This window comes from Somniosus microcephalus, chromosome 16, assembly GCF_052327205.1.
Source record: "Somniosus microcephalus isolate GS21.2 chromosome 16, FLI_Smic_1.0, whole genome shotgun sequence".
Classification (NCBI taxonomy): Eukaryota; Metazoa; Chordata; class Chondrichthyes; order Squaliformes; family Somniosidae; genus Somniosus; species Somniosus microcephalus.
The window spans coordinates 50,112,540-50,139,674 of record NC_141002.1 but is presented as its reverse complement, the minus strand read 5'-3'; the positions used below and the strand labels follow the sequence as shown (position 1 = coordinate 50,139,674).

General features: G+C 47.8%; 1 protein-coding gene across 1 annotated transcript; it reads right to left on the bottom strand.

Annotated features, from left to right (window-relative positions):
* Positions 1-8,917: 8,917 nt before the first annotated feature.
* Positions 8,918-26,402, bottom strand: LOC147106156 (hemagglutinin/amebocyte aggregation factor-like). The gene is made up of 7 exons (XM_086009745.1): positions 26,317-26,402; positions 25,378-25,407; positions 24,440-24,469; positions 22,055-22,133; positions 12,825-13,013; positions 10,131-10,283; positions 8,918-9,068 (listed from the first exon to the last, which is right to left on the bottom strand). The coding sequence occupies exons 1-7, from the start codon at positions 26,372-26,374 to the stop codon at positions 9,023-9,025; spliced, it is 585 nt and encodes a 194-aa protein (XP_085865871.1). The 5' UTR covers positions 26,375-26,402; the 3' UTR covers positions 8,918-9,022.
* Between the last annotated feature and the right edge of the window lie 733 nt (positions 26,403-27,135).

Here is a 27,135-nt window from a genome sequence, read left to right as displayed (position 1 = left end):
TCCTTTGCCTTGTTAGCCCTTCACAAGGGCTAACAAGGCAAAGGAATACACAATAAATGGCCTAGAAATTCAGTTGGTTGCGCCAGCCGTTAGCGCCTTAGGAGGAGTAGATGTCGGGCGCTAGGCGGCTAGCGCCCGGGCGCAGCGCGATACGCGCCTCGCCCCAACTTCACTAGAGATTTAGCGGCGGCGCAAAGTCTTTGCGCGCGCTCAGCTGCGCGCGCAGATCATGATGTCATTTCCTCGTGCAACGCCCTTTGTGCGCCCCCAACCGGAACTTCAGTGGCGACGCCCCATTGTGCGCCTGGCGCCCCTAGCGACTGTTAGAGTGGAACGGTGCTCAGCCGATGTGGGGCGCGGGGGGCGCAAATTAAAGGGCACTCCTCCTGCACTATAAAAGGCTGCCGTTTCGCAGCACTCCTTCTTGAGAAACGGATCTTTGGAGCGAGACCAAAGTAGATAGCTTTCTGCTTTGGCCCAACACTCGGACAGGTACTTCTGGCTTCAGGCCACAGCTTTCCACTAGTCTTTGCCTTCATTGACATCTTATTGTTTGCCAGCATATTATGGGGGCTGCAATGGGTGTCAACGCTGGCTTTTTCAATTACATCCAAAGGGCTCACAGACGCCGTGAGAGAGTGGCAGCCCTGGCTAGACGGAGAGGGGGCAACAGGCGTCGGGAAAGGAGGCCTTACCCACCCAGGGTATACCGCCAGCAGTTCTCCTATCTCAACATGTCTGAAGAGCAGTGTGTTCGGAGGCTGCGATTCCGAAGGGAGGTGGTCACAGAGATCTGCCACCTGCTTGGCGGTGATCTGCAGCCACAGCTGAGGTGCAGGACGTCTCTGTCGGTAGCAGTGAAGGTGACGGTGGCTCTCAACTTCTATGCCACCGGCTCCTTCCAATCCGCTGCTGGGGACATTGCCAACATCTCCCAGTTCGCCGTGCATTGCTGCATCTGCCAGGTGACCAATTCCCTTTTCCAAAGGAGACGTCAGTTCATCTCCTTCTCCATGGCCCTTGCCAAGCAGCAACAGCGTGCAAAGGGCTTTGCAGCATTCGCAGGCTTCTCCATGGTGCAGGGCGCCATTGACTGCACGCATGTGGCTTTGCGGGCACCTCTGGAGAATGCCGAGGATTACCGCAACCGGAAGGGCTACCATTCGCTGAACGTCCAGCTGGTGTGTGACCACAGGCAGCTCATCCTAGCTGTCAATGCCCGCTTTCCAGGCAGCAACCATGATGCCTTCATCCTGCGACAGACTTCTGTGGCAGACATGTTCCAGGCACAGCCTCACCCACGAGGATGACTTATCGGGGACAAAGGCTATCCTTTGTGTACCTGGCTGATGACCCCGCTCCGTGCGCCCAGCACCCCTGCTGAAGAGGGATACAACGAGAGCCATCAAGCGACCAGGAACATCATCGAACAAACAATCGGCATCCTGAAGCAACGGTTCCGCTGTCTGGATCGTTCCGGTGGAGCCCTACAGTATTCGCTGGAGCGAGTCTCCCATTTCGTGGTCGTTTGCTGCATGCTGCACAACCTGGCTATCCGCAGGACTCAGGCACTGCCACCAGAGATTGGAGGACCACCTCAGGAGGAGGAGGAGGAGGAGGAGGAGGAGGAGGACCAGCACAGGAGGGAGGCACAAAGTGCAAGGGCCACCCGTCGCCGGCTTATTGAACGTCGGTTCTAGGCCCCCTCTCAGGGAATGGCTTGTGCCAATGTCAGCAGATGAACGTAGCCGCTCCACAAGCCCTCAGCCGAGCAGGGCAACCAGGACTTAACAAAAAAACCATGCACACTGCAATTTAACAACAATAATTTATTGCAAACCTCTGCCCTTCCCACATTACATCCTCATGTGGAGAAGCCCCCTCCAAAAACACAAAACTACCAGTCTCGGTCTTACAAAAAGAAAGAAAGACACCAGTCTCGGCCTTACAAAAAGAAAGAAAGACACCAGTCTTGGCCTTACACAAACACAACTGCACCAGTCTCGGCCTTACAACAAGCACCAGGCATTTGTGCATACCTCTACTTTTTGCCCTGCGAGGGCGATGCCTTGCGCATCCTTGCCTGGCCCCTGCCCGCCCTGCAGCTCCTCCTCAATGGGAGCCCAGTGGCTGCAGCAAGGCTGGGGGAAGGCTGCTGAGGGGCAGATGGCGAGACGGCAGATGCCCTTGGGGGTCGGCCTGCACCAGCTCTGGCCTTGGAGTGGCCGGCTGCTGACTGCTCCAACTCTGGCTGGGCGGCAGCAGTCTGTCCAGCGGCTCGTGGCAGCTGCAATGGCGGAGTGGCAGTGTCGGCTGCAGGAATGGTGGCAACCTGGCAGATCGCAGGTGCTCGCTGGTCGCCTGAGACATTGGCACTCGCACGGGCCAGCACTGCAGCATGCGCAGCAAACAGCTGAAGAACAGACTGCTGGGCTGCTGCTGTGCGGCGAGTGCCCTGGCGATGCCTGGCTGATCCAGCGAGGGTGGCAGCAGTTAGTGCCCGTGTGGCCCTGGTCTGTATCCGCATGACACCAGCCAGTGAATGGACGGCATGACTGAGCACTTGGCTAGAAGCCGACTGTGCTGCCGCGAAGTCCTGCAGACTCCTGGCCTGTGCTGCACTGAATTGTTCCAGACTCCTGGCCTGTGCTGCACTGAATTGTTGCAGACTCCTGGCCTGTGCTGCTCCGAATTGCTGCACACTCCTTGACAGAGACTCTATGGAGTCAGGCATCCTTGCCACTGCAGCCATGAGCTCAGTGTGCCTGCGTTCAGCCTGTACGGCCATTTCCTCTAGGAGGCGCACCTCCTCTGCGCTCACCGTCGCAGGACTGGAGGCCGCACTCACCCTCTGGGGAGAAGTCCGCCGAGCTTCCCCACCCCTCCCGCATTGCTGCAGGCCGCTGGGCCCCGGAGCTTCACTCTCCTCCGACCCTTCCCCCCGGCTCCCCTCCAGGGAAGACGTGTCCCCTACATCGCCATGGGCTGGCGCGGCTGAGGGTGGCACTGATGGGCCGGCTTCCTCTTCCTCCTCCTCGTATTCTGAAGTGCTGACAGTGGCAGCTTGAGGGCCCGCCTCCTCACCTGGCGATTCACCATCTGAAAGCAGGAAGGCACAAGAGTAGCTTTAGAGTGAGGACAGGGCGGCAGCGAGGGAGGCATGAGTGCTGCCATTCACCGCATTGGTCAGACAGTGGCAAAGGATGCTGATCTCATGCGCAAGTGGAACGAGAGAGGTCCAAAAGGTGATGCCCTTACCATTGGTGCCCAGAACAGGGTCGGCATCTCCACTGGCGACGGGGCCAATCAGCCGGCCTGCCATAATGCGCTCCACACGCTGGTCGAGGTCGGAGAGCTCTTTGAGGTCAGGACGGCCTCCCCCGGTCTCAGTTCGGTTGCGCCGGTTGTGCGCCACCTTGGCCTGCAAGAGAAAGGACGGCCTCTAAGTACAGTGTGAAGCCCTGATCTTGTCTGCACTGCCTCCCATGGTCGAATAGCTTGTACAGTGTGTAGCCCTGATCTTGTCTGCAATGCCTCCCATGGTCGAATAGCTTGTACAGTGTGTAAAGTGCTGAATGTGCAAGTGATTTTCATGCCAGTCCCATAGCTGCCCATTAGGGCTTTCAGGTCCCTTTGCCCATAAAGTGAGGTGCACATGCAAGGATGAGGAGGACACTGGAAAGGGTACTCACCCTGACAACCCGAGTGAGGTCGTTGAACTTCTTCCGGCATTGCACAGGAGTCCTGGCAACCACGCTGTTGGAAGACACCCTGTTGGAGACCTCCCTCCAGGCTTTCCGGTAGGCGCTGGGCAGCGGCCTCTTGCCACCTTCTGGGAACAGAACATGGCGCCTGTGCTCCACTCCACCAACCAGCCGCCTCAGGTCACCGTCGCTGAAGCGCTGCGCTCTCTCCCTGGCCTTCTCCATAGCCCTGGGCGTTGTGCAGGTGAAGCTGAAGTGGTCCGGCCTAGGTTGAGGGCTGCAGTGTGCAGGGCGTGGCAGGCAAACAAATCGACCCTCCCCCTTTAAGAGCTGACCGGCGCCAGAGTGTCTGCCGTCAATCAAGAACTCGCTGCACCGGCGCGGCGCCCGACCTCGGGGGTATCGCTCAGCACCGCCGGCTTAGCGCCTAAAGATAGTCGTGCATCACCTGTTTTAGCGCAGCAGCAACCTCTTGGGGCGATGCGACTGAATATCGGCGAAGGGGGCGCGACTTTGCGCCGGGCGCAAACTTTAGCGGCCGCCCGACTTTAGCGCCCCAAAAGTGGCTACACTGAATTTCTAGGCCTATGGCCCAGAAATTCGGGTCTCCATGGGTGAGTACGTACGGGGTACTCACCCGTAGGCCAAATGGAAGTGCCGGTTTTCTGCATACACTGCGCGTGCGCGGGAAACCGGCCATTCCGTTCCTCTGAACGAAGAGGTTCAGAGGTTGAACGCGCGCGCAGGAGAGGCTGCGCTTGCGCATTAAACTTCGTTTTTTTTTGCAGGTTTTCACGCAAGGGTAAGCCTGCAGGATTTAGAAATGTAAAAAGCAGGGTTGCTCCGACAACGGGGAAATAATAAAAAAATTAGAAGCGCAGAAAGCCGCGAGGAGCTGCAGTTTGCTACAGGAACCGCGGAGAGCGGCGTTAGCAGCAGCGCGGGGGGGAAGTGCGCAAAGACCATAGGGCGTCGCCATCAAGGCATAAAACGCCAGCAACAGCGCTAGCAGCAGCGGAGGAGACAGAAAGCGCGGGAGGCGCCATCTTAATCCAGCGGGGAAGAAGGCAAAGCGCGGGAGGTGCCATTTTGTTAAATCGGGGAAGAAGGCAAAGCGCGGGAGGCGCCATCTTAGATTTCCAAGATGCCGAAGACTGGCAATATCACTGCCTTCGATAATGCAATAGAAGACTGGACCACGTATGTGGAAAGAGTCGAGGTATATTGCGAGGCAAATGAAGTAGCCGATGAGAAAAAGGCATCGGTACTACTAAACTTAATGGGTGCAAGAACGTACGGCCTATTGCGGAACCTGATTACTCCAGCCAAACCGAAGGCGAAGAGTTTTAACGAAATTGTTGATATTCTACAGGAACACTTAAATCCTACACCGCTGCTGATAGCAGAAAGATTTAAATTCCACAGGAGAAATCAGCATAAAGATGAGAGCAATGCTGATTACCTTACGGAACTACGCAAGCTATCAAAGCACTGCCAGTTCGGAGCAGGACTGGCAGATACCCTACGGGACAAATTTGTCTGTGGACTCCTGAGTGAAGGAACCCAGAAGAGGTAACTCTCAGAGAAAGAGCTGACGCTAGATAAGGCTTTCAGCGTGGCAGTATCGTACGAAGCAGCAGCAAGGGGAGCTGCGGAAATACAGCAAAAGCCACAGGAATACGGCACCCACGAAATGACACGGGGATTTGAAAAATGTTATCGCTGTGGCAGAACAACCCATGACCAGGAGGACTGCTGGTCCAAGGACAAAATATGCAGGTAATGCGGAAAGATGGGACACATTGCACGAGTTTGCAGGTCTGGGAAGAAGACTAACGACAACAAAAAGGCTACGAAGGAACAGTACAGGAAAGTACAAAAGATGACGGACAGTAGTTCCGAAGACCAGATGAGCAATAGTGAATCCGGGAACAAGAGACTAAGCTGTCTCAAACTTTACAACGTAATCGCAAAAGAGGATCACCGAACCATTTGGGTCACCCTCACGATAGCAGGGTCCCAAGTCAAAATGGAATTGGATACAGGATCAGCTCAGACCGTCATGAATCGACGAGACTACGAGCGGCTATTCTCACACATACCCTTGAAAGAGACATCCATTGTCTTGAAGACGTATACGGGGCAGAAAGTATACCCCAGAGGAAAAATAAGGGTGCCTGTCGAATACAACGGCAAGGAAATACAGAAATTGTATCTGTACATACTGCAAGATGGTGGACCACCGTTATTGGGACGTGAATGGATCAGAAAGATAAGTTTAGACTGGCACTCCATTCAGGCACTGACGGTGGCTGGTAAAAAGGATGATGACGTCACACCTGGACGATTGTCAACAATCTTAGCTAACGCCAAAGAGGTATTTCAACAAGAACTGGGAACTCTTAAAGGCGTAACCGCCTCGATTAAAAATAGAAGAGAATGCAATTCACAAGTTTTTCAAAGCAAGACCGGTACCATATGCAATTCGCCCAGCCGTCGAGGCAGAGCTGGAGAATCTGGAGAATGCAGGCGTGTTATCTAAGGTAGACTGGAGCGAGTGGGCGACACCCATCGTTCCTGTCATGAAGAAACCGTTAAACAATAAGTCTGAGGAGCCAAGGAAGGTTCGCATCTGTGGGGACTTCAAGGTGACGGTGAACCCTGCCCTTCACACAGTACAATATCCTCTTCCGAGGATAGAAGATATTTTCGCCTCACTATCTGGAGGGAGGCGTTTTACAAAAATTGACCTAGCACAAGCATATTTGCAGATGGAGGTTGAAGAATCCTCCAGGGAGTATCTCACGATAAACACTCACAAAGGTCTTTACCAGTATAATCGACTGGTATTCGGAGTAGCATCAGCTCCGGCGATATGGCAAAGAGCGATGGAACAAGTCCTGCAAGGGATTCCGGGGACTCAGTGTTACTTGGACGACATCCTAGTGACAGGTGAAGATGACAGTGAACACCTTGCCAACCTAGAGCAGGTGCTCACTAGACTAAGAGAACATGGGCTACGAGCCAATCGCCCCAAGTGCGAGTTTTTTAAGAAACAGATATCGTATTGTGGCCACGTGATTGATGAAGAGGGGTTACATAAGTCCGCTGACAAAATTGAAGCGGTAGTTAAGGCTCCAGCGCCTGAAAATGTGTCGCAACTGAGGTCATTCCTCGGATTGGTGAATTACTACCATAAGTTTTTGCCGAACTTGTCCACAATTCTGCACCCACTGAACGCCCTACTACAAACTGGAGTAGCATGGAAATGGAGCGATGAATGTAAGCGGGCCTTTCAGAAGAGTAAGGACCTATTCACTTCAAGAGAAGTATTGGCTCACTACAACCCATCACTACCGATAAGACTGGCGTGTGATGCGTCTCCCTACGGCATTGGAGCGGTGCTGTCACATAAATTCCTTGATAGTTCAGAGAGGCCGATAGCTTTTGCGTCACGCTCGTTAACTTCAGCCGAGCGTAACTACGCCCAGATTGACAGAGAGGCCCTCAGCCTGGTGTGGGGGGTGAAGAAGTTCAATCACTACCTGCACGGTCAGAAATTTACTCTACTAACTGATCATCAACCTCGGGTCTCCATTTTCAACCCTCAGAAGGGCGTACCGATAATGACAGCACAACGGCTACAGAGGTGGTCCCTTTTCCTAGGGGCACACCAATATGACATCGAGTACAAAGGAACTAAACAGCATGGGAATGCTGATGGATTGTCGCGCCTACCGTTGCCGACGGTGGAAGAAGCACCTGCAGTGGATCCAGTGGAGATATTCCACTCGACCATAGTCGAATGTCTCCCTGTGACGAATGCAAACATAGAAAAGGAAACACAAAATGACCCGACACTCTCCTGGGTCTATGATTTAACGGTGAAGGGATGGCCAGCACATGGCGAACTACTGCTGCCAGCATTCTCGCCGAGAAGAGAACAGCTGTCAGTGTGCAGAGGAACCTTGATGTGTGGGTCCAGAGTAGTTATTCCACCCAAATTGAAGGATAGAGTGCTCAATGAGCTTCATGAGGGTCATCTGGGAAAGGTAAAAATGAAGAATTTAGCCAGAGCGTTTGTGTGGTGGCCGGGAATCAATAGAGAAATCGAAGAGATGACCAAGAGCTGTACAGGATGCCAGAAGGTCCAAAACGCCCCACCACAAGCCCCTCTACATCCATGGGAGTGGCCCTCATCTCCATGGCAAAGGGTGCACATTGATTTTGCTGGTCCATTTATGGACTCGATGTTTTTAATTGCGGTGGATGCACATTCAAAGTGGCCAGAGGTAATAAAAATGTCCTCAACCACCACAGAAAAAACTATCACAGTCTCACGAACCATATTCGCCAGAAATGGGCTGCCTGAACAGATTTGCTCCGACAATGGACCACAGTTTGTGTCTGAAGAGTTCCGGATGTTCTTAAAGAACAATGGTGTTAAGCATTACACATCCGCCCCATATCATCCAGCCACCAATGGATTGGCTGAGAGGTTCGTTCAAACATTCAAGAAGGCTATCAAGGCAATGTGTAATGAAGACATACCCCTACAACACAAGGTGGATAACTTCTTGTTTGCCTACCGGAATGCGACATATGCGGTTACCAACCAAACTCCAGCCATGATGTTCTTCAATCGAAGACTACGATGCCGCTTGGATTTGGTTAAGCCAAACATCAGAAGAGATGTGGAGAACAGGCAGTTTCAGAATATGAATGAAAGGCCGACCAGGAGTTTTAAGATAGGTCAACCAGTTTTGGCCCGGGACTACCGCACAGAGAAATGGCAGCCAGGAACGATCTGCACACGGCAAGGACCTCTAATGTATACCGTGGACGTTGGAGAGAGCATTGTAAGACGCCATGCTGACCAGATTCTAGAGTCACTGGAAAACGTCAATTCCACACCACGATCCGATACACCTGGCGATGAAACCGAAGTACCAGTTGCATCTACCTCAGAATCGGTGATATTGGAAGCAGACGAACCAAACAACGATGTTGATCCCGAATCAACTTTGCCAGAAGAACCTGATACCCCAAAGAGGCGTTTCCGTGTCTCAATTACACACGGACATAATACTTTATGCTGATTTTATGTGTAAAACATAGAAATATGTTCCATTTCCTACTCGCCGATATGTCTTATCTTGCTTAGTGTAACTTCCCAAAAATGAAAGTTATTCAAAGATCCAATATTTCTGCAGTCTCCAATTTTATTTTTATTACATTTTCAAATTAAGTTGGAATATATTTCAGTGAGAAGAATGTCCAGATACTGGTGAACCTTTCTCCCACAGCGGTCTGCTGAATTAACACTTCTTTTGGGTGCAATATTGGTACTTCCACCGGCGGTCCCTGTAATTGAAAAGAGGATAGAAAGAGGTCAATATTGATAGCTCAGCAGTGCAGTGAAGCCCTATTATGCTGCTTTCCACATCTACCCGTTCCAACACCCTGGCCTGGATTTTCAGGCGGTGTAAAGGTGGCCTTGCAAGTAAAACGGGGCGGAGACCCTTCAGCAAAATTTCCATTCCTAAAAGTGGCTGCCACAGTTTCCCTCCGGTGACCCCACTGTGACCGTGATCCGCCTGTCGGAATCACGCCATCAGATTTAAATGAAGCAGGCGGCTCCCCAACCTTTGCAACCCTCCTTAGATTTCCCTGTGTTTCCACCCACTAGCTACCCCTGAAAATCACCATCATTGTAGCGGTGGCATTGCTGAGCCTGTATGGCAGTGCATAGATGGGAAAGGTCTGTGCTTTGAAGCTGCAGTTTCTGAGCATTTAAAGGTGCAATGTGAAACTTGGTGAGAGTTTAAAGGGCGTTCTTCACAGCTAAATAACGGATTTCCCTCTGGAGATTCTATTGTTCCTGTACTTTGAGGAGGAGCAAAGGATGCAAGCCAAGAGATTGCAGCAACAGATAACACCTGACCCACAGGTATCTGTGCCATGGGGCCTACAGGTACACAGACACTTAAAAGAACATTCACTGAGAAAACACGTAGAGGAGATATTTGATTTAATAACTTGAGAGAAACAGTGTCAAATTCATACACGAGTCCATCGCCTACAACATTGCGGAAATGTACACTGTACTTCTCGTCTCTGTAGAACTCTCTACAGCCGTGTCATGGCCTAGAAATCGGTATCTTTTTCACCAACATTCAAGCAGAGAGTTAGTGATCACTTGCTGAGTGAGAGTGGCTGGAGCATGGGATAAACTACAGGACATCTGTGACTGGCCTGTTAGTACCACAGTACAATTTCTCCAAATCTCTGTGCTCCCAGCAACCAGCAAGGCCAAACTCAGGAGACATGTATCCTGGTATCATTTGACTCCAGCGTTGTTAGTGCACCAAATGTACACAAAAAGAGAATTCAAGTAAAAATTTTAATAAGCAGCAAGTTACTTACTCTCGATAGTTGTCATGGTAGCTGGAAACCCCCGCAAGGTAGGTAGATTCAGGAGCTTTCCAGTGTAAGTAATCGTCAAAAAGGTTGACATAGTCTGTCCAGAAACAATTTTCATTGCAGACATTGTTAACACGGCAGCAGGAGAATTTCCACCTGAGAAAGATAAAGCAGTAAAACAACGAACGTGACAATTTCAGACACAATATTGGGACCAAGTTGGAGTTCTAGATCTAGTAACTATACGACAACATGAAAAAAGTAGATGAAAAATCTAAAAGTGAGGTTGCATGTATTTGGCGAAAAACACACTGAGAGTGGGGGGATGGGGAATAAAGTGGCACTTAGTCCCCTACAGCAGGGACACGCACAAGCTGGAGTCCTGGATCGCTCAGTAAACAGCATTAAATTGGAAACAACAGCACCTCCCTTAGAGAGGAAAAAGATGAAGGAAATTGCACTTGAATCGTGACTTATTGCATCTCTTCCAGGGGAAAATTGCGCATTTTGTTAGGGGCAGGATGCACAGTTACATGACCCCATGTAGATTTCAAAATGCTGAAAGCCTGTTTGGCCCAGTGGTAAGGGCATGAAACGGTTAAACTTCGAGGCACAGAAAAGGTGCCAGCCATCAAAGTCTGCAGTTCTTGGAGAACACATTGACACTGGACAATGAAAGCTTTGACTCATGATTAACTCTGAAAAGGACATTGACATTGAACTGTGAGGCCTTGAATCATGATTGGTTTCGATGGGAAAAATTAACATCTGGACAATGTTCTGAGTTTAACTGAAACAATGGGAGTCACGATCGACTTCCTGACATGAATGCAAGATACACAAGTCCTGAGCAGACAATCAGCCAACCGCCCATCAACAGTAATAGAAATCACATTGAATATGCGTTACAGAAAGCGGGAGAGATGAGATGAGTTATCTTCGATCTCACAACTCTGTACACCTCCGGTGGTTGAATTACAGGTTGACGAGGTGTGAATGTCGGACAGTTCAGCATGGGGCCAGGTGTAAGAAGGAAGGGAAGACGGTCATCTCCAGCTCCCAGCCTACAATCGACATCGGCCACGAGTAAGCATCAGTTGACTCTACAAGGGGTTTGCGCTATGTAGGCAGCTGCAGTCAGATAAAGGAGGATGGGGTCAGGTCATCTCCGATCCAGGCCTACAATCCACAACGGTAACGACTGGCCGTATGGGTGATTGTAAGTTTCAGCCAAATCTCAACAGGTTTTTGTCTGTGTTTTGTTGGTTTTAATAAACTAACCGTTTTGGGTTGAACTTAAACCTGTGTGTCATCTACCATTTTGTTCCTGTAAAACCCAAAGTCAAAGAACCCTTGTAAGGACGAGGAAACCAAACACCTTATACCCACCCCATTTTGTGTCCCTGCCCAGAAACCGCCTGGGCAGTATTACATTAGAAACTCCAATCCCGTGTGATCACAGCAGATTGAACTCAATTGCCAGGAAGCTGCGTGTTCAACCATCAGCCAAATTCTGGCCGAATGTGCAGGTATATCCCTGATTGGTAAATTTTACCAAGGCCACAAAAACAAGGCAAGCAGCACCTCAGCTACACAGAGATGCTTTGATTTGTCAAGCAGCCACAAACCCCATGAAGCGCAAGTGATTATAAGGTACTTTTTTCTCCCCCTCAGATTATTGGATCTGTGGAACAGACTCCCAGCAAAAGTGGTTAATGGCATGTCAATGAACTTCTTCAAAAATATAATACATAAACATCAGATTGGATCTTCCTGTGTTGATGTGTACTGACGAATACTACAAATGTAATCATTCAATGATGAGTTTGAATATTCTTTTTAAATTTAGGTAACAGTACCTCATAATGAAGGTAGTGCAGAAGTGAAGTGAAGTGCAGATTAATGGGTGAATGCACCAAGTGATTGTGAGAAAGCAGTCTAATCCAGGACCCTGCATAACATGAATTCCAAGAAAAAAGACCGAGGGGTGACCCGATAGGGGTCTTTAAGATTATCAAAGGGTTTGATAAGGTAGACGTACAGAAGATGTTTCCCACTTGTGGGTGAGTCTAAAACTAGGGGTAATATATATGAGAGAGTCACCAATAAATCCAATAGGGAACTGAGGCAGAACTTCTTTACCTAACGACTGGTTAGAACGTGGAACTCGCGACCACATGGAGTAGTTGAGACGAATAGCATAGATGCATTTAAGGGGAAGGCACATGAGGGAGAAAGGAATAGAAGGGTATGCTGATAGAGTTAGATGAAAAGGGATGGGAGGAGGCTCGTGTGGAGCCTAAACACGGGCATGGGCCAGCTGGGCCGAATGGCCTGTTTCTCTGCTACAAATTCTATGTAACAGCATAAATGTGATTCGTTATCATTAAAATCCTGAGATGAGATTATTATTCTTAATAATCAGCCTCCCTATTATGTTCAGCAATATATGATGTCGTTTCATCTAGATTTACACATAGATTAGAGTATCACTGAATGATTACATTTGTAACATCAATACACAACAACACAGAACCTGCAGTATAACTGCAATTTCAAGCCGCTGACAAACCAGTTTTATTAACACTGACTTTTTTTTGTTTACATTAGCAAATGGAGGATATTATACCCAATTGTTTTGAAAATTGCCCAGCTATTAGCCTTTGATACAAACAATGCTATTAGTTTCCAAAATACCTCCTGTCCTCATGTTTGTTGAGGTGATAAGACTCCATACCACTAATAAGGGAGTTAAATGGGCAGGTGAAGGTGAACTCTTCATCAAAGTTGTTCACGTAGTTGGTCCATGCACAATCTGGCGGCTCTTCGAATGTCTTCTTACATTGGAAATCCCACAGACGATCCTCATAGTAACTGTGATGCTCACTAGAACAGAAAGCAAAAAAAGCATTTTTAGAACAACTGCAAGAGATGGAAGTTGGGTGGGTCTGTGAATTCCCCAGCAGGCTTTTCACTAAAATGTGGGTTCAAATGAAACTATCAACTCAGGACGATAGCCTCCTCCCTCTGTTAGCTATAAAGATACTAACTAAAATGAGCTACGGTAACATTAATCCAATGTTCATGATTCCACATCACAGTCAACCTGTGCACATGTTCTACACCCTGCTCATCTCTACATCCAAAACAAGAGTGGCGGGGTAGTGGGTGAAGGTGATCTGGCCACTCTCTTAGTAGGTAATGCTGAATATCACAGGTCAGGCCAAAGAGGAAATTCACAAATTATAAACATTACAACAACTTGTGCATGTATATATGGCGCCTTTAATGTAGTAAAAGCGTTTCACAAGAATGTTACAAAATAAAATTTGACACTGAGGAGATATTAGGGCAGATGAGGTAGGTTTAAAGGAGCATTTCAAACAATGTTCCCGCTATTTTTTTTTGCTGCAGGGTCGCGCAGCCCATTAAAATTACCACGCAAATTACAATGTCTAAGACTAGACAGTTGGGATTTTAAAAGTGCAATTTTAAGTGAATTGGGAGAGTTTTTTTCCCCCATGGGCGAACACAGAAGAAAGTAAGGTTGGGAGAAGGTGGGGGGGGAAGGAGAACATGGGTGGAGAGCGATACAAGGAAGTGATCAGAGATGGCTTTCTCTGTGATTGACACGATCGGAGTACCATGGTTTTTCCAATTAGAATGCCGTTGAGCAGCTGGTGCAGGGCCTGCAGATCAATGCGCGGACATGCAGCTTAATGGAATAGTGGTCTTAAAGGAGGAGAGAGAGTTAGAGAGGCGGAGAGGTTTAGGAAGGGAATTCCAGAGCTTAGGGCCTTGGCAGCTGAAGGCATGGCATTGGAATTGTCAAGTCTGGAGGTAACAAAGGTAACATGGACGATAGCAAAATACTGCAGATGCTGGAAATCCAAAATAACAAAAGAAAATGCTGGAAAAACTCAGCAGGTCAGGCAACATCCGTGGAGAGAGAAATAGAGTCAACATTTCAGGTTGAAACCTTTTGTCAAGACATGGGTGAGGGCTTCAGCAGTAGATGAGCTGAGGCAGGGGCGGAGACGGGCGATGTTATGGAGGCCTTTGTAATGGCGCGGATATATGGTCAGAAGCTCATTTCCAGATCAACTATGGCACCAAGGCTGCAAACAGTGTGGTTCAGCCTCAGGCAGATGTTAGCAAGAGGGATGGAGATGGTGGCTAGGGAATGAAGTTTGCAGCAGGGACCAAAGACAATAGCGTTGGTCTTCCCAATGTTTAGTTGGAGGAAATTTCTGCTCATCCAGTACTGGAAGTCGGACAAGCAGTGCGAAAATTTAGAGATAGTGATCAAGAGAGGTGGTGGTGAGGTAGACCTGAGTGTCGTCAGGGTACATGTGGAAACTGAGGCTGTGTTTTCGGATGATGTCGCCAAGGGACAGCATGCAGATGAGAAATAGGAGGGGGCCAAGGATAGATCTTGGGGGACACCAGAGTTGACGGTGCGGGAGCGGGACGAGAGGCCATTGCAGGTGATTCTCTGACTACAATCAGATAGATAAGAATGGAACCAGGCAAGTGCAGTCCCACCCAGCTGGACGACGGTGGAGAGGTGTTGGAGGAGGGTGGTGTGGTCAACCGTGTCAAAGGCTGCTGACAGGTCAAAAAGGGTGGGGAAGAATAGTTTACCTTTATCACAGTTGCATAGGATGTCATTTGTGACTTTGATAAGAGCCGTTTCGGTACTGTGGTGGGGCGGAAACCTGATTGGAGGGATTCAAACATGGAGTTCCAGGAAAGATGGGCACGGATTTAGGAAGCGACAACATGTTCAAGCACTTTGGAGAGGACAGAGAGATTGGAGATGGGGCAGTAGTTTGCAAGGACGGAGGGGTCACGGATTGTTTTTTTTGAGGAGGGGGTGATGACAACAGATTTGAAAGAGAGGGCGACTGTACCTGAGGAAAGAGAACCATTAACAATATCAGCTAAAATGGGAGTCAGAAAAGGAAGTTGGGTGGTCAGCAGTTTAGTGGGAATAGGGTCGAGGAAGCAGGAAGTGAGCCTCATGGAGAAGGCATGAGGGGAGATTGGGGAGAAACTGGAGAAAAATGAGAGTTCAGGGCTAGGGCAGGGGGGAACCTTAGAGGAAGGTTGGCTCACTGGGCTAAGGAAAGGGAGGGAAGTAGCAGAGGCAGTTGGTCGGATGGTCTCAATCTTAGTTACAAAGAAGTCCATGAGCTCCTCACACTTGTTATTGGAGGTGAGGGTGGAAGAGACAGGGGAGAGAGGTTTAAGAAGACGGTTTGCAGTAGAGAAAAGAAGCCGGGGGTTATCATTGCATTCCCGAATGATCCTGGAATAGTGAGCAGTTTTGGCAGACGAGAGCAGGTCCTGATAATGCTTTATGTGGTCTAGCCAGATCTGGCGGTGAATGGCTAAACCAGTTGTCCGCCATATCCGTTCAAGTCTGTGTCTCTTGGACTTAAGGGAGCAGAGGTGAGGCCCATACCGGGGGAATGGTCAGGGTGAGAGAGAGAGTAATTGTTTTAATAACGATTAGGGTAGTGATGAGGGTGTGTGTAGTGTATGTACCTTTAAGAGGAACTATGTTTTTGAAGCCCCTGTATACTGTAGTACCAGTAGTGACCACTCGGGTATATAAGCCTGCATAGCGTCTTGTGTAGTTAGTTCACCTCCAGACTTTGTTCAGTAAACACTTGTTAAATCAACTCCTGCATTCCATGTCTCCATTAACACACGGATCCAATAGTGGCGACGAGTTAGAAACGAACTTACCTGCAATTCGGCAGCACCTCAAGGAGATCGATTCCTCAGACGAAGGTCGAAGCCAGAAGCAAGAAGAAAAAAAAAAAAACTGTGGTTTCACCAGCTAAACGGGCTGGTGGCAGGTACTGCACTGATCCTTCCTGGGCTGCGGCGGGCTAGAGCTCGATCGGGTGGCTCTGCAACGGGGCCGGGCAGCGAGTCGGGAAGCTGAAGCAAAGAGAGAGAGAGGGTGGAGCACTCAGGGCGCGGCCGGTGCTGCAAAGCAGGTCGGCGTTCAGACCGAGCAGAGGGAGGGGAAAGTCCCAGATGGTCCGCTCCACGACGGGAACGGTTCTCCAAGTAACGGAGAAACTATTGAAGCGATATATAAAACAAAAATAGAAATACCGCGAAAAGCTGCAGGTCGCAACGGGAACCGCGGAGAGCAGCAGCGGCAGCGGCGGGAAAGCGCGGAAGGCACCATCTTAACTCGGCGGGGAAGAAAGAAAAGCGTGGGAGGCGCCATTTTGATCCATCGGGGACAGAGGAAAAGCGCGGGAAGCGCCATTTTAGATTTTCAAGATGCCGAAGACTGGCAATATTACTGCTTTCGATAGTGATATAGAAGATTGGACCACATATGTGGAAAGAGTGGAGGTATATTACAAGGCGAATGAAGTAGCGGATGATAAAAAGGCATCGGTACTTCTAAATCTGATGGGCGCAAGGACATACGGGCTGTTACGAAGCTTGATCACTCCAGCCAAACCGATGGACAAGAATTTTAAGGAGATTGTTGATACCTTACAGGAGCACTTAAACCTAACACCGCTGCTGATAGCGGAACGATTCAAATTCTTCAGGAGGAATCAGCACAAGAATGAAAGTAACGCTGATTACCTCACCGAATTACGAAAGCTGTCAAAGCACTGCCAATTCGGGGCAGGACTGGCAGATTCTCTACGAGACAAATTCGTCTGCGGTCTCCTAAGCGAAGGAACACAGAAAAGACTACTTTCTGAGAAAGATTTGACACTGGACAAGGCTTTCAGTGTGGCTGTATCATACGAAGCAGCAGCAAGAGGAGCTGCAGAGATAAAGCAAAAGCCACAGGACTTCGACACCCATGAAATGACACGGGGTTTCGAGAGATGTTATCGCTGCGGCAGATCCACCCATGACCAGAAGGACTGCTGGTTCAAGGACAAAGCATGCAGGCAATGTGGAAAGATGGGACACATTGCACGTGTATGCAGATCTGGAAAGAAATCCGCTGACAGTAAAAAGGTCAATAAGGAAAAGTACAGAAAGGTACAAATGATGACGGACAGTAGCTCCGAAGACCAGAAGAGCGATAGCGACTCCGGAAACAAGAGACTAAGCTGTCTCAAATTACATAATGTAATTGCCAAAGAAGATTACCAGACCATTTGGGTTACCCTCACCATAGCGGGGTCCCCAGTCAAAATGGAGCTAGATACAGGATCAGCTCTGACCGTCATGAGTCGACGGGATTACGAGCGGCTATTTCCGCATATACCTTTGAAAGACACATCCATTATCTTGAAGACATATATGGGGCAGAAAGTATACCCCAGAGGGAAAATAAGGGTGCCTGTTGTACACAACGGCAATGAAATACAGAAGTTGTATTTGTACGTTCTGCAAGATGGTGGTCCACCGTTGTTGGGACGTGAATGGATCAGAAAGATACGTTTAGACTGGCACTCCATTCAGGCACTGACGGTGACCAGTAGAAAAAAAACGATGATGACGTCATACCTGGACGATTAAAAGAAATCTTGGCAAACGCCAAAGAAGTGTTTCAACAGGAACTAGGAACCCTGAAAGGCGCCACCGCCTCAATAAAAGTAGAAGATGCGGCAATTCCCAAGTTTTTTAAGGCAAGGCCGATGCCATACGCAATTCGTCCAGCCGTCGAGGCAGAGCTGGAGAATTTGGAAAAAGCAGGCGTGTTATCCAAGGTAGATTGGAGCGAGTGGGCAACACCCATCGTCCCAGTCATGAAGAAAACGTTGAATAATGATAAATCTGAAGAACAGAGAAAAGTTCGCATCTGTGGGGACTTCAAGGTGACTGTAAACCCGGTCCTTCACACGGTACAGTATCCTCTTCCGAGGATAGAAGATATTTTCGCCTCACTATCCAGAGGGAAACGTTTCACCAAAATTGACTTAGCACAGGCATATCTACAGATGGAGGTTGAGGAGGCCTCTAAAAAGTATCTCACGATAAACACACACAAAGGCCTGTACCAGTAAAATCGACTGGTTTTCGGAGTGGCATCAGCTCCGGCTATCTGGCAAAGAGCTATGGAGCAAGTCCTGCAAGGGATTCCGGGGACTCAATGCTACCTAGATGACATCCTTGTAACAGGAGAAAACGACAACGAGCACCTTGCCAACTTGGAGCAGGTGCTTACAAGGCTGAGAGAATGGGGCCTACGAGCAAATCGCCCCAAGTGCGAATTTTTCCAGAAACAAATATCATATTGTGGCCATGTCATTAACGAAGAAGGGTTGCATAAGTCACCTGAAAAAATTGAAGCGGTCGTAAAGGCCCCAGCGCCTGAAAATGTCTCACAATTAAGGTCGTTCCTGGGATTAGTAAATTACTGTCATAAATTTTTACCAAACTTGTCGACGGTTCTGCACCCTCTTAACGCACTGCTACAAACGGGAGTAGTTTGGAAATGGAGCGAAGACTGTAAACGTGCCTTCCATAAATGCAAAAGCTTGATCACGTCCAGGGAAGTGTTGGCTCATTACAACCCATCACTGCCAATCAGACTGGCGTGCGATGCATCCCCTTACGACGTGGGAGCGGTATTATCGCATAGATTCCCTGATGGCTCGGAGCGGCCGATAGCTTTTGCGTCACGCTCATTGAACTCAGCTGAGTGTAACTATGCCCAGATCGACAGGGAGGCACTCAGCCTGGTGTGGGGGGTGAAGAAATTCAACCATTACCTACACGGACAAAAATTTACCTTGTTGACTGACCATCAACCCCTCGTCTCCATATTCAACCCTAAAAAGGGCGTTCCCATTATGACAGCGCAAAGGATACAGAGGTGGTCCCTTTCCCTAGGGGCACACCAATATGACATAGAATACAAAGGAACAAAACAGCATGGGAATGCTGACGGGTTATCGTGCCTACCGTTGCCAACGGTGGAAGAGGCGCCTACAGTGGACCCAGTGAAGATGTTCCACTCGACCATAGTGGAATGTCTACCGGTGACAAATTCTACCATTGAAAAGGAAACGCGAAATGACCCGACTCTCTCACGAGTCTACAATTTAACGGTGAAGGGATGGCCAGCACATGGCGAAACACTGTTGCCAGCATTCTCACAAAGAAGAGAACAGCTGTCAGTGTGCCGAAGAACCTTGATGTGTGGATCCAGAGTGGTGATTCATAGAAACATAGAAGATAGGAGCAGGAGTAGGCCATTCGGCCCTTCGAGCCTGGTCCGCCATTAAACGAGATCATGGCTGATCATCCAAACTCTAGCACCCAGTCCCTACACCAACAGCCATCCCACACAAGCCCTATCCCTGTAACCCCGTAACCCCACGTACTTAATCCCCCCTAATACTAAGGGCCAATTTTTATCATGGCCAATCAACCTAACCCGCACATCTTTGGACTGTGGGAGGAAACCGGAGCACCCGGAGGAAACCCACGCAAACACGGGGAGAATGTGCAAACTCCACACAGACAGTCACCCGAGGCCGGATTTGAACCTGGGTCCCTGGCGCTGTGAGGCAACAGCGCTAACCACTATGCCACTATTCCACCCAAACTCAAGGATAGAGTGCTAAAGAAGCTTCACGAGGGGCATCTGGGTGGAGTGAAAATGAAGAACTTAGCCAGAGCGTTTGTGTGGTGGCCAGGTATCGATGGAGACATCGAAGAAATGACCAAGAGCTGTCTAGGATGCCAGAAGGTCCAAAACGCCCCACCACAAGCCCCTCTACATCCATGGGAGTGGCCCTCATCTCCATGGCAAAGGGTACATATCGACTTTGCTGGTCCATTTATGGACTCAATGTTCTTAATCACGGTGGATACACACTCCAAGTGGCCGGAGGTAATAAAGATGTCCTCCACCACCACGGAAAAAACCATCACAGTATTAAGGACCATATTTGCCAGGAATGGGCTGCCTGAACAGATCTGTTCGGATACAAATTGCGGTCCATTATCAGAAGAATTCAGGAAGTTCTTAAAAAACAATGGGGTTAAGCACTACACGTCCGCCCCATACCATCCCGCCACCAATGGATTGGCTGAAAGGTTTGTCCAGACCTTCAAGAAGGCCATAAAGGCCATGGGTAATGAAGACATAAATCTACAACATAAGGTTGTTTGCGTACAGGAATGCAACACATGTGGTTACAAACCAAACCCCCGCCATGATGTTTTTCAATAGAAGCCTAAGATGCCGGCTGGATTTGGTCAAGCCAAACGTCAGAAGGGACGTAGAGAACCGGCAATTTTAAAGCATGAATGAAAGGCCAACTAGAACCTTCCAGATAGGTCAACCAGTTTTGGCCCGGGACTACCGTACCGAGAAATGGCAGCCTGGAACTATTTGCACACGACTAGGACCGCTGATGTATACCGTGGACAAAGGTATTGAAGTAAGGCGCCATGCTGACCAGATCATAGAGTCATCCGAAAAAGGACAACCTACACCACAACTCTATACGCCTAGTGATGAAGCAGAGATACCCATAGTATCTACCTCCGATCCGGTGATACTGGAACCAGATGAATCCGACACTGGCATTGAAGCCGAATCGACCTTGCCAAAAGAACCTACTACACCACCGAGGCGTTATCCGGACCGAGTCAGGAAGCCTCCAGAGAGACTGAATTTGTAATTGATTAACTTCAGCAAATGTGTATATTATTGTTCTTGTAAAAATGTTATTTAATGATTACTTAAAATGTTATGTACTATTTATCTAAAAGGGGAGGAATTGTAGTGTATGTACCTTTAAGAGGAACTATGTTTTTGAAGCCCCTGTATACTGTAGTACCAGTAGTGACCACTCGGGTATATAAGCCTGCATAGCGTCTTGTGTAGTTAGTTCACCTCCAGACTTTGTTCAGTAAACACTTGTTAAGTCAACTCCTGCATTCCGTGTCTCCATTAACACACGGATCCAACAGTGTGGTTGAGCAGATCGGTAGCTGCAGAAATGTCGTGGTGAGTGGAGGGCCAAAGGCTAGACAGTTGGGATTTTGAAAGTGCAATTCTAAGTGAATTGGGAGAGTTTTTTTCCCCCAGGGGCAGACACGAAGAAAGTAGGGTTGGGAGAGGGTGGGGGGAAGGGGAACGTGGGTGGAGAGCGATACAAGGAAGTGATCAGAGATGGCCTTACCTGTGATTGACACGATGGAAGTAGCGAAAACCATGTGAGATGGCAAGGTCAAGGGGGTGGTCGTGAATATGGGTTGGGGAGTTTACGTGGAGGGAGAGATTAAGGGAGGATAGGAGGGTAGTGAACTCAGAGGAGGGAGAGCATGATGAGTCGAGATGGAGATAGAAATCCCCGAGGATGAGAAGTCGCTCAGTGCAGAGGCTGAGGGAGGAAAGCAGTGAAGATATCTCAGTGAGAAAGTTTTTATGGTACTTGGGTGGGCGGTAGAGAATGAGGATTTTGAATGAGAGGTGAGAGGGTTGGAACAAGGTGAGATGCTCAAAGGAGGAGAAAGTGTCAGAGGAATAGGGGGACAGAGCAAGGAGTGATTTCGTGATCAGAGCCACACCGCCACCGTGACGGCCTGGGTGGCGCAAATGATGGAAGGTATAGCCAGGCGGGGAGGCTTCATTTAGCGGGAAGGTGTCATCACTCCTCAGCCATGTTTCCATCAAGGCCATGATGTTGATGCAATCGTCTACAATAAGCTTATGGATGGCAAGGGTCTTGCTCACAAGTGAATGGACATTCTGGAGGGAGATGCGGAGAGGGGCGGTGATAGGTAATCCGCTGGCAGAGTCCACAGGGTCAGCACTGGGAGGGGTGAGTTGGATGTGGAGGAGATTGGCAAGATTAGCCCCCAGCGGGCGGGCTGGGCAGAAAAGTTGCGACTATCTTTGTGACATATCCTTATAGAATCTAACAGATTCCTACTAGATTATTGTGCAGTGACTTTTAGCCACTTACCTGGTAATTGAATCAATTGTACTGAATGTGGTACAAGTATAAAGCAGTTTGTCATCGTACTCATTCACCCAGCGTTTATCTGAAATAGAGCACAGCCATTAAACGCGTCCGACTTTCTAATTCACCAGGCATACACTATAAGAAGAGTACAGATGGAGCAGTATCCCAGGACACTGATTATCAGCACAAAAAGAGTGGGTTGCAGGTTCAGTTCCTTGCAGGGGAGATGTTTATCTTGCGGGGGCTCCATGCTAAGATTCTATTTGGGGTCCCTAACAAGACAATGATACTAAATACTACCTACTTAATCTGGTATCAAATCTGTATCAGCATCTGAGAAAAGTATTCACTGGAAGGGTCTCCACTCAAAACATAAACCTGTCTCTTCAAATACTGACTGGGCCACTATATACATTCCAACATTTGTTAGTTTAACTACAAAGAATTGAGTTCTAACTAGCCTGTATTTTTGTAGTGCGATTGATGTGCCTCAATAATTCCGAGACTCGATGTTAGCGAAACAAAACAAGGCTTTTATTAACTTAGAAGGTAACACGCAGTGGAGAGAGGTATCTTCCATCTGGAGGTCTGCAGTACTGGATATGAGGCCAGACTGAGCTTGCTTACATAGGGGCCAGGTATGGGCGGAGCCCTACACACAATACATTACAATATACAATACAATGGTGAGGAGACGGAACTGAGGTAAGGGAACTGAAACCTGAAACCAACCACAGTCACAGGCAGTGATGAATGGAATATTTCATCACAGCGATTATTTATTTTTTTAGAGACATTCCTTAAATGATTAGAGCCCGAGTGCTACCTAAGAGCATGGGAAGGGAAGGAGGGAGGGAGGAAGAGGAAAGGAGACAAGGTGGGAAGGAGAGACGGGATGGAAGGAAGGAAGGAGGGAGGGGGAATTTCCCAGCAGCTTGGGAGTTACTCCTTCTCTTTATCTCTCCTCACACTTGCAGAAAGTGGATCTTATTCCATGTTAGGGATTGTAAATTCTATGAGTGGAGGGAAGCAGTGCACCGAAAACGCAGCCCCCCTGCATTCTTCCAGCTTGGAGCCAGGATGGGCAAAGTGTTGCTGGCTGGGTGGTGAGCCAGTCAGGGCCCCAGGCCCCCCATGAAATTGCACGGCCATAACGCTGCCCCGGTACCCTGAACTCAGCTGTGTCAGTAAAGGAGGTGTCGAGTAGCAATGGAAAGTTTGGAGAGCCATGTCAAGGCTACACTGGCACTCCCTCCAATGGCCAGCTGAGAATGGCATTGGCAGAGGCTCGGCAGTCTGCTGCTCACCCAGAGGGATCAATATTTTCAAATATAATGCACAGTAGGAAAAGTATCTGCAGTATTGTCAGAAAAGTTTTTCACTGGTTTACTTTTCCACTTATATTTGGGAGATATTTTACTTCGATCTTGCATCCTGCTCCTGCCGTGTGCAATGTCTCAGTTAAGACAGGGGTGGGCAGGCATCTACTATCCAGGACTGTGCAAAGCCATTTTTAAACATCTCTTGGAAAATGCACAAGTGCATTTCAGGATGAGTGTGAAGGTAACTTTTCCTCCTTATTGTCTGATGACAACCCAAACAAAATTTAGGGAATTACGGTGCTAACCCCTGTCCAGAGGCAGCTACTGAACTATCCAGATGCCCAAATGTCATCAAGAACTCGAGGTCAAAACCCATCAACCTGTGAAATTTGTATCATTTCAACTGATTATGTTAAGAAATTATTTTGATGCAATTTGCAAACATTAACTTGGCTATACTGAAAATTCTCCATCTCCCACGATTCACAAACCCTATCTTTACAAAATGCAGAAAATATTAACATCTTGCACATATTAAAGTACATGTAACAATTTACACATTCAAATAGTTTAATCAGAAACAAAGATTTCACCAATAACTCCCAAAAATAACTCCGAACCTTCCCCGCTGTCTCAGACATAAAGCACCCGCGTGGTTTGATACCGAGACATTTGACCAGCAAGGTCCCAGGCCCAGTCCTGAATCAGCTGATCTTAGCTGTGGCAATGTTGGGGGAACTACAAATGGACTCAGCAGTTCTGGTTTAGGGAGGGAGAAAAAAAACACACCCAGAGTTGCTGCACCTGATCACTCTCCCATGGCTCCTGGCGTGCATGTGTAGAGATGCTAGGTGATGACAAGACTGGGCTTTCCTGGGATTCTCCATTCAGAGTTGCATAAACCCCAATCATTGCTTAAACTCATATGAAGAAGCGTCATGCGTGTACAGTAAAGTGCAACGCCATGTTACACAGGGAACAATACCAGCGCGTTGTGGTGTTTATCTGCTAATGTACAATATTCACATTTGACTTTGGATATTATAGATTTCTGGTGACTTACCAGGAAGTTGGGACTTATTGGGTCTTTGTGCTGGAAAAGATAACATTGAGTGTATGTTACAATGAGATGGAATCAGTTGCAAATCTGGTAATCAGACGACATATATAGTAAATATATAGTGAAAAATTACAAATCTTGTACCGTGAGGTTATGTCTGGTGCCTGACAAACACTTAGCTGCAGACAGACTTGTCTGTATGGATTATTTACTATTTCAACATTTGATTGTATGTCCTCAGTACTGAGACTGTTGTAGCCACGCTATAGTTGTGGGTTAATTATACAAGTACCAACCTGCAGTCTTCAGCAATTTGCAAATATTAACTTGGCTATACTGAAAATTCTCCATCTCCCACGATTCACAAACCCTATCTTTACAAAATGCAGAAAATATTAACATCTTGCACATATTAAAGTACATGTAACAATTTACACATTCAAATAGTTTAATCAGAAACAAAGATTTCACCAATAACTCCCAAAAATGACTCCGAACCTTCCCTGCTGTCACAGACATAAAGCACCCGCGTGGTTTGATACTGAGACATTTGACCAGCAAGGTCCCAGGCCCAGTCCTGAATCAGCTGATCTTAGCTGTGGCAATGTTGGGGGAACTACAAATGGACTCAGCAGTTCTGGTTTAGGGAGGGAGAAAAAAAACACACCCAGAGTTGCTGCACCTGATCACTCTCCCATGGCTCCTGGTGTGCATGTGTAGAGATGCTAGGTGATGACAAGACTGGGCTTTCCTGGGATTCTCCATTCAGAGTTGCATAAACCCCAATCATTGCTTAGACTCGTATGAAGAATCGTCATGCGTGTACAGTAAAGTGCAACGCCATGTTACACAGGGTACAATACCAGCGTGTTGTGGTGTTTATCTACTAACGTACAATATTCACATTTGATTTTGGATATTATAGATTTCTGGTGACTTACCTGGAAGTTGGGGCTTATTGGGTCTTTGTGCTGGAAAAGATAACATTGAATATATGTTACAATGAGATGGAATCAGTTGCAAATTTGGTAATCAGGTGACAAGTATAGTATAGTGAAAAATTACAAATCTTGTACCGTGAGGTTCTGTCTCGTGACTGACAAACACTTAGCTGCAGACAGAATGCAAGACTTGTCTGTATGGATTATTTTCTATTTCAACATTTGATTGTATGTTCTCAGTACTGAGACTGTTGTAGCCACGCTATAGTTGTGGGTTAATTATACAAGTACCAACCTGCAGCCTTCAACACTAAGTTGAAGTGTAACTGAAATACAGCCCTGCTATAAAAACTCACCTCCCTCCCAGCCTGTGTAACCCTTCAGTGCGCTGTTATCCTCTTCAATGAGGAAGGGAATAGATCACAGATTATTGGCTGCTCTTGGTACAAAGCAAGCATTAGGCTTCCAGTACTTTTTCCCTCCTTAACGAGGGTGCATACCCTATGTTTTTGTGTTATTTTCTCCCTTTATTAAAAGTTTCCCTGGATCATGCAAAAACTGCATCTTTAAGGTCAGGTGGCTGAATTAAGTGTGCAACATCGCAGACAACTTACAGACCAGAGACTGTGTTGCACATAGGCTGGAGCGTTATACACAGGATAACTTGTGGGACCTGGGTTTTAATCCAGTCCAAACAGATGAGAGAATAGTCTCCTGTCTCAATTGGCTTTAAGCGTCCGATGTGAAATGAGCTTAGGGAGCCTCAATCCATGTCCCATGAGCTGCTAGCCCTCAAACCAATCTGTAATTACAAACCAGCCTGCAATCCAGCATCAATTGGTACTAAAGTGACAATTTCACCCAGAGGAGCCACAAGGTTGATCGGTTTGGTTATAAAAATGTTACACTGGGGTGGTAAAACATTTCCTCTCCATTTACCTGGTGACCTTCCATGGATTCCAGCGACGACAAGAAGAAGAAGACAGAGTGTCCTCATTGTTTCTGATCAAAGGGCTGACTCCAACAGCAGACCACAGGACGAGGGGCCCTATTCAACGCTTTTATATCCAGACATATATTCTTATCAGCTGCCTTTTTAAACACACTAATCAGCTATGTACTTCTGAGTTTCAAAATCCTATTAACTGCAGGTGCTGTGAGAAAGTCAACATTAGCACAATCTTTTAAAAATAGCTCTGGGAAAAAAATAGAACAGCAGGTGTTTTTTTCTTTGAAAGAGCAGGAATCCATATCCAAGTCTGATCTTGTAAGTAACGGGTAAAATTGTCTTCAGTCACTCATTTTACTAACTGTACAGCCCAGCAATAGGCATTAATTCTTTCACCCATTGATAGTTTACATGATTTTGCTTGAAAGTTCAGTCAACTTATGCTCGAGATGAGAGGTGCCAATGCTGGAGAATGCAACACTTTCAACTCTTTAACAACCAATCTCAGTAATAAGAATTACCAGATCAGATATAGGATGCACAATAAGGCTTTCTCTATAATGTCCTGTTACAGTTCAAGCTTGGTCTGAAGGGATTTTTACTAGTCCTAGCCCTCTGGGGCTATCCTGGATCAGGTGTATTTCTCAGACGTTCACTTTCAACTAAAGTTTGAGGTAGCCGAATCCTAAAGACACTTAATTGGGTCTAAAGGCCCGGGCTATCTCTCCCTAAAGGAAAGGAACAACCCGAGAATGTTACCATCCTCCAGATAGCGCTTTTAATAAGTTTAGCTAGACTGTAACGTCCTG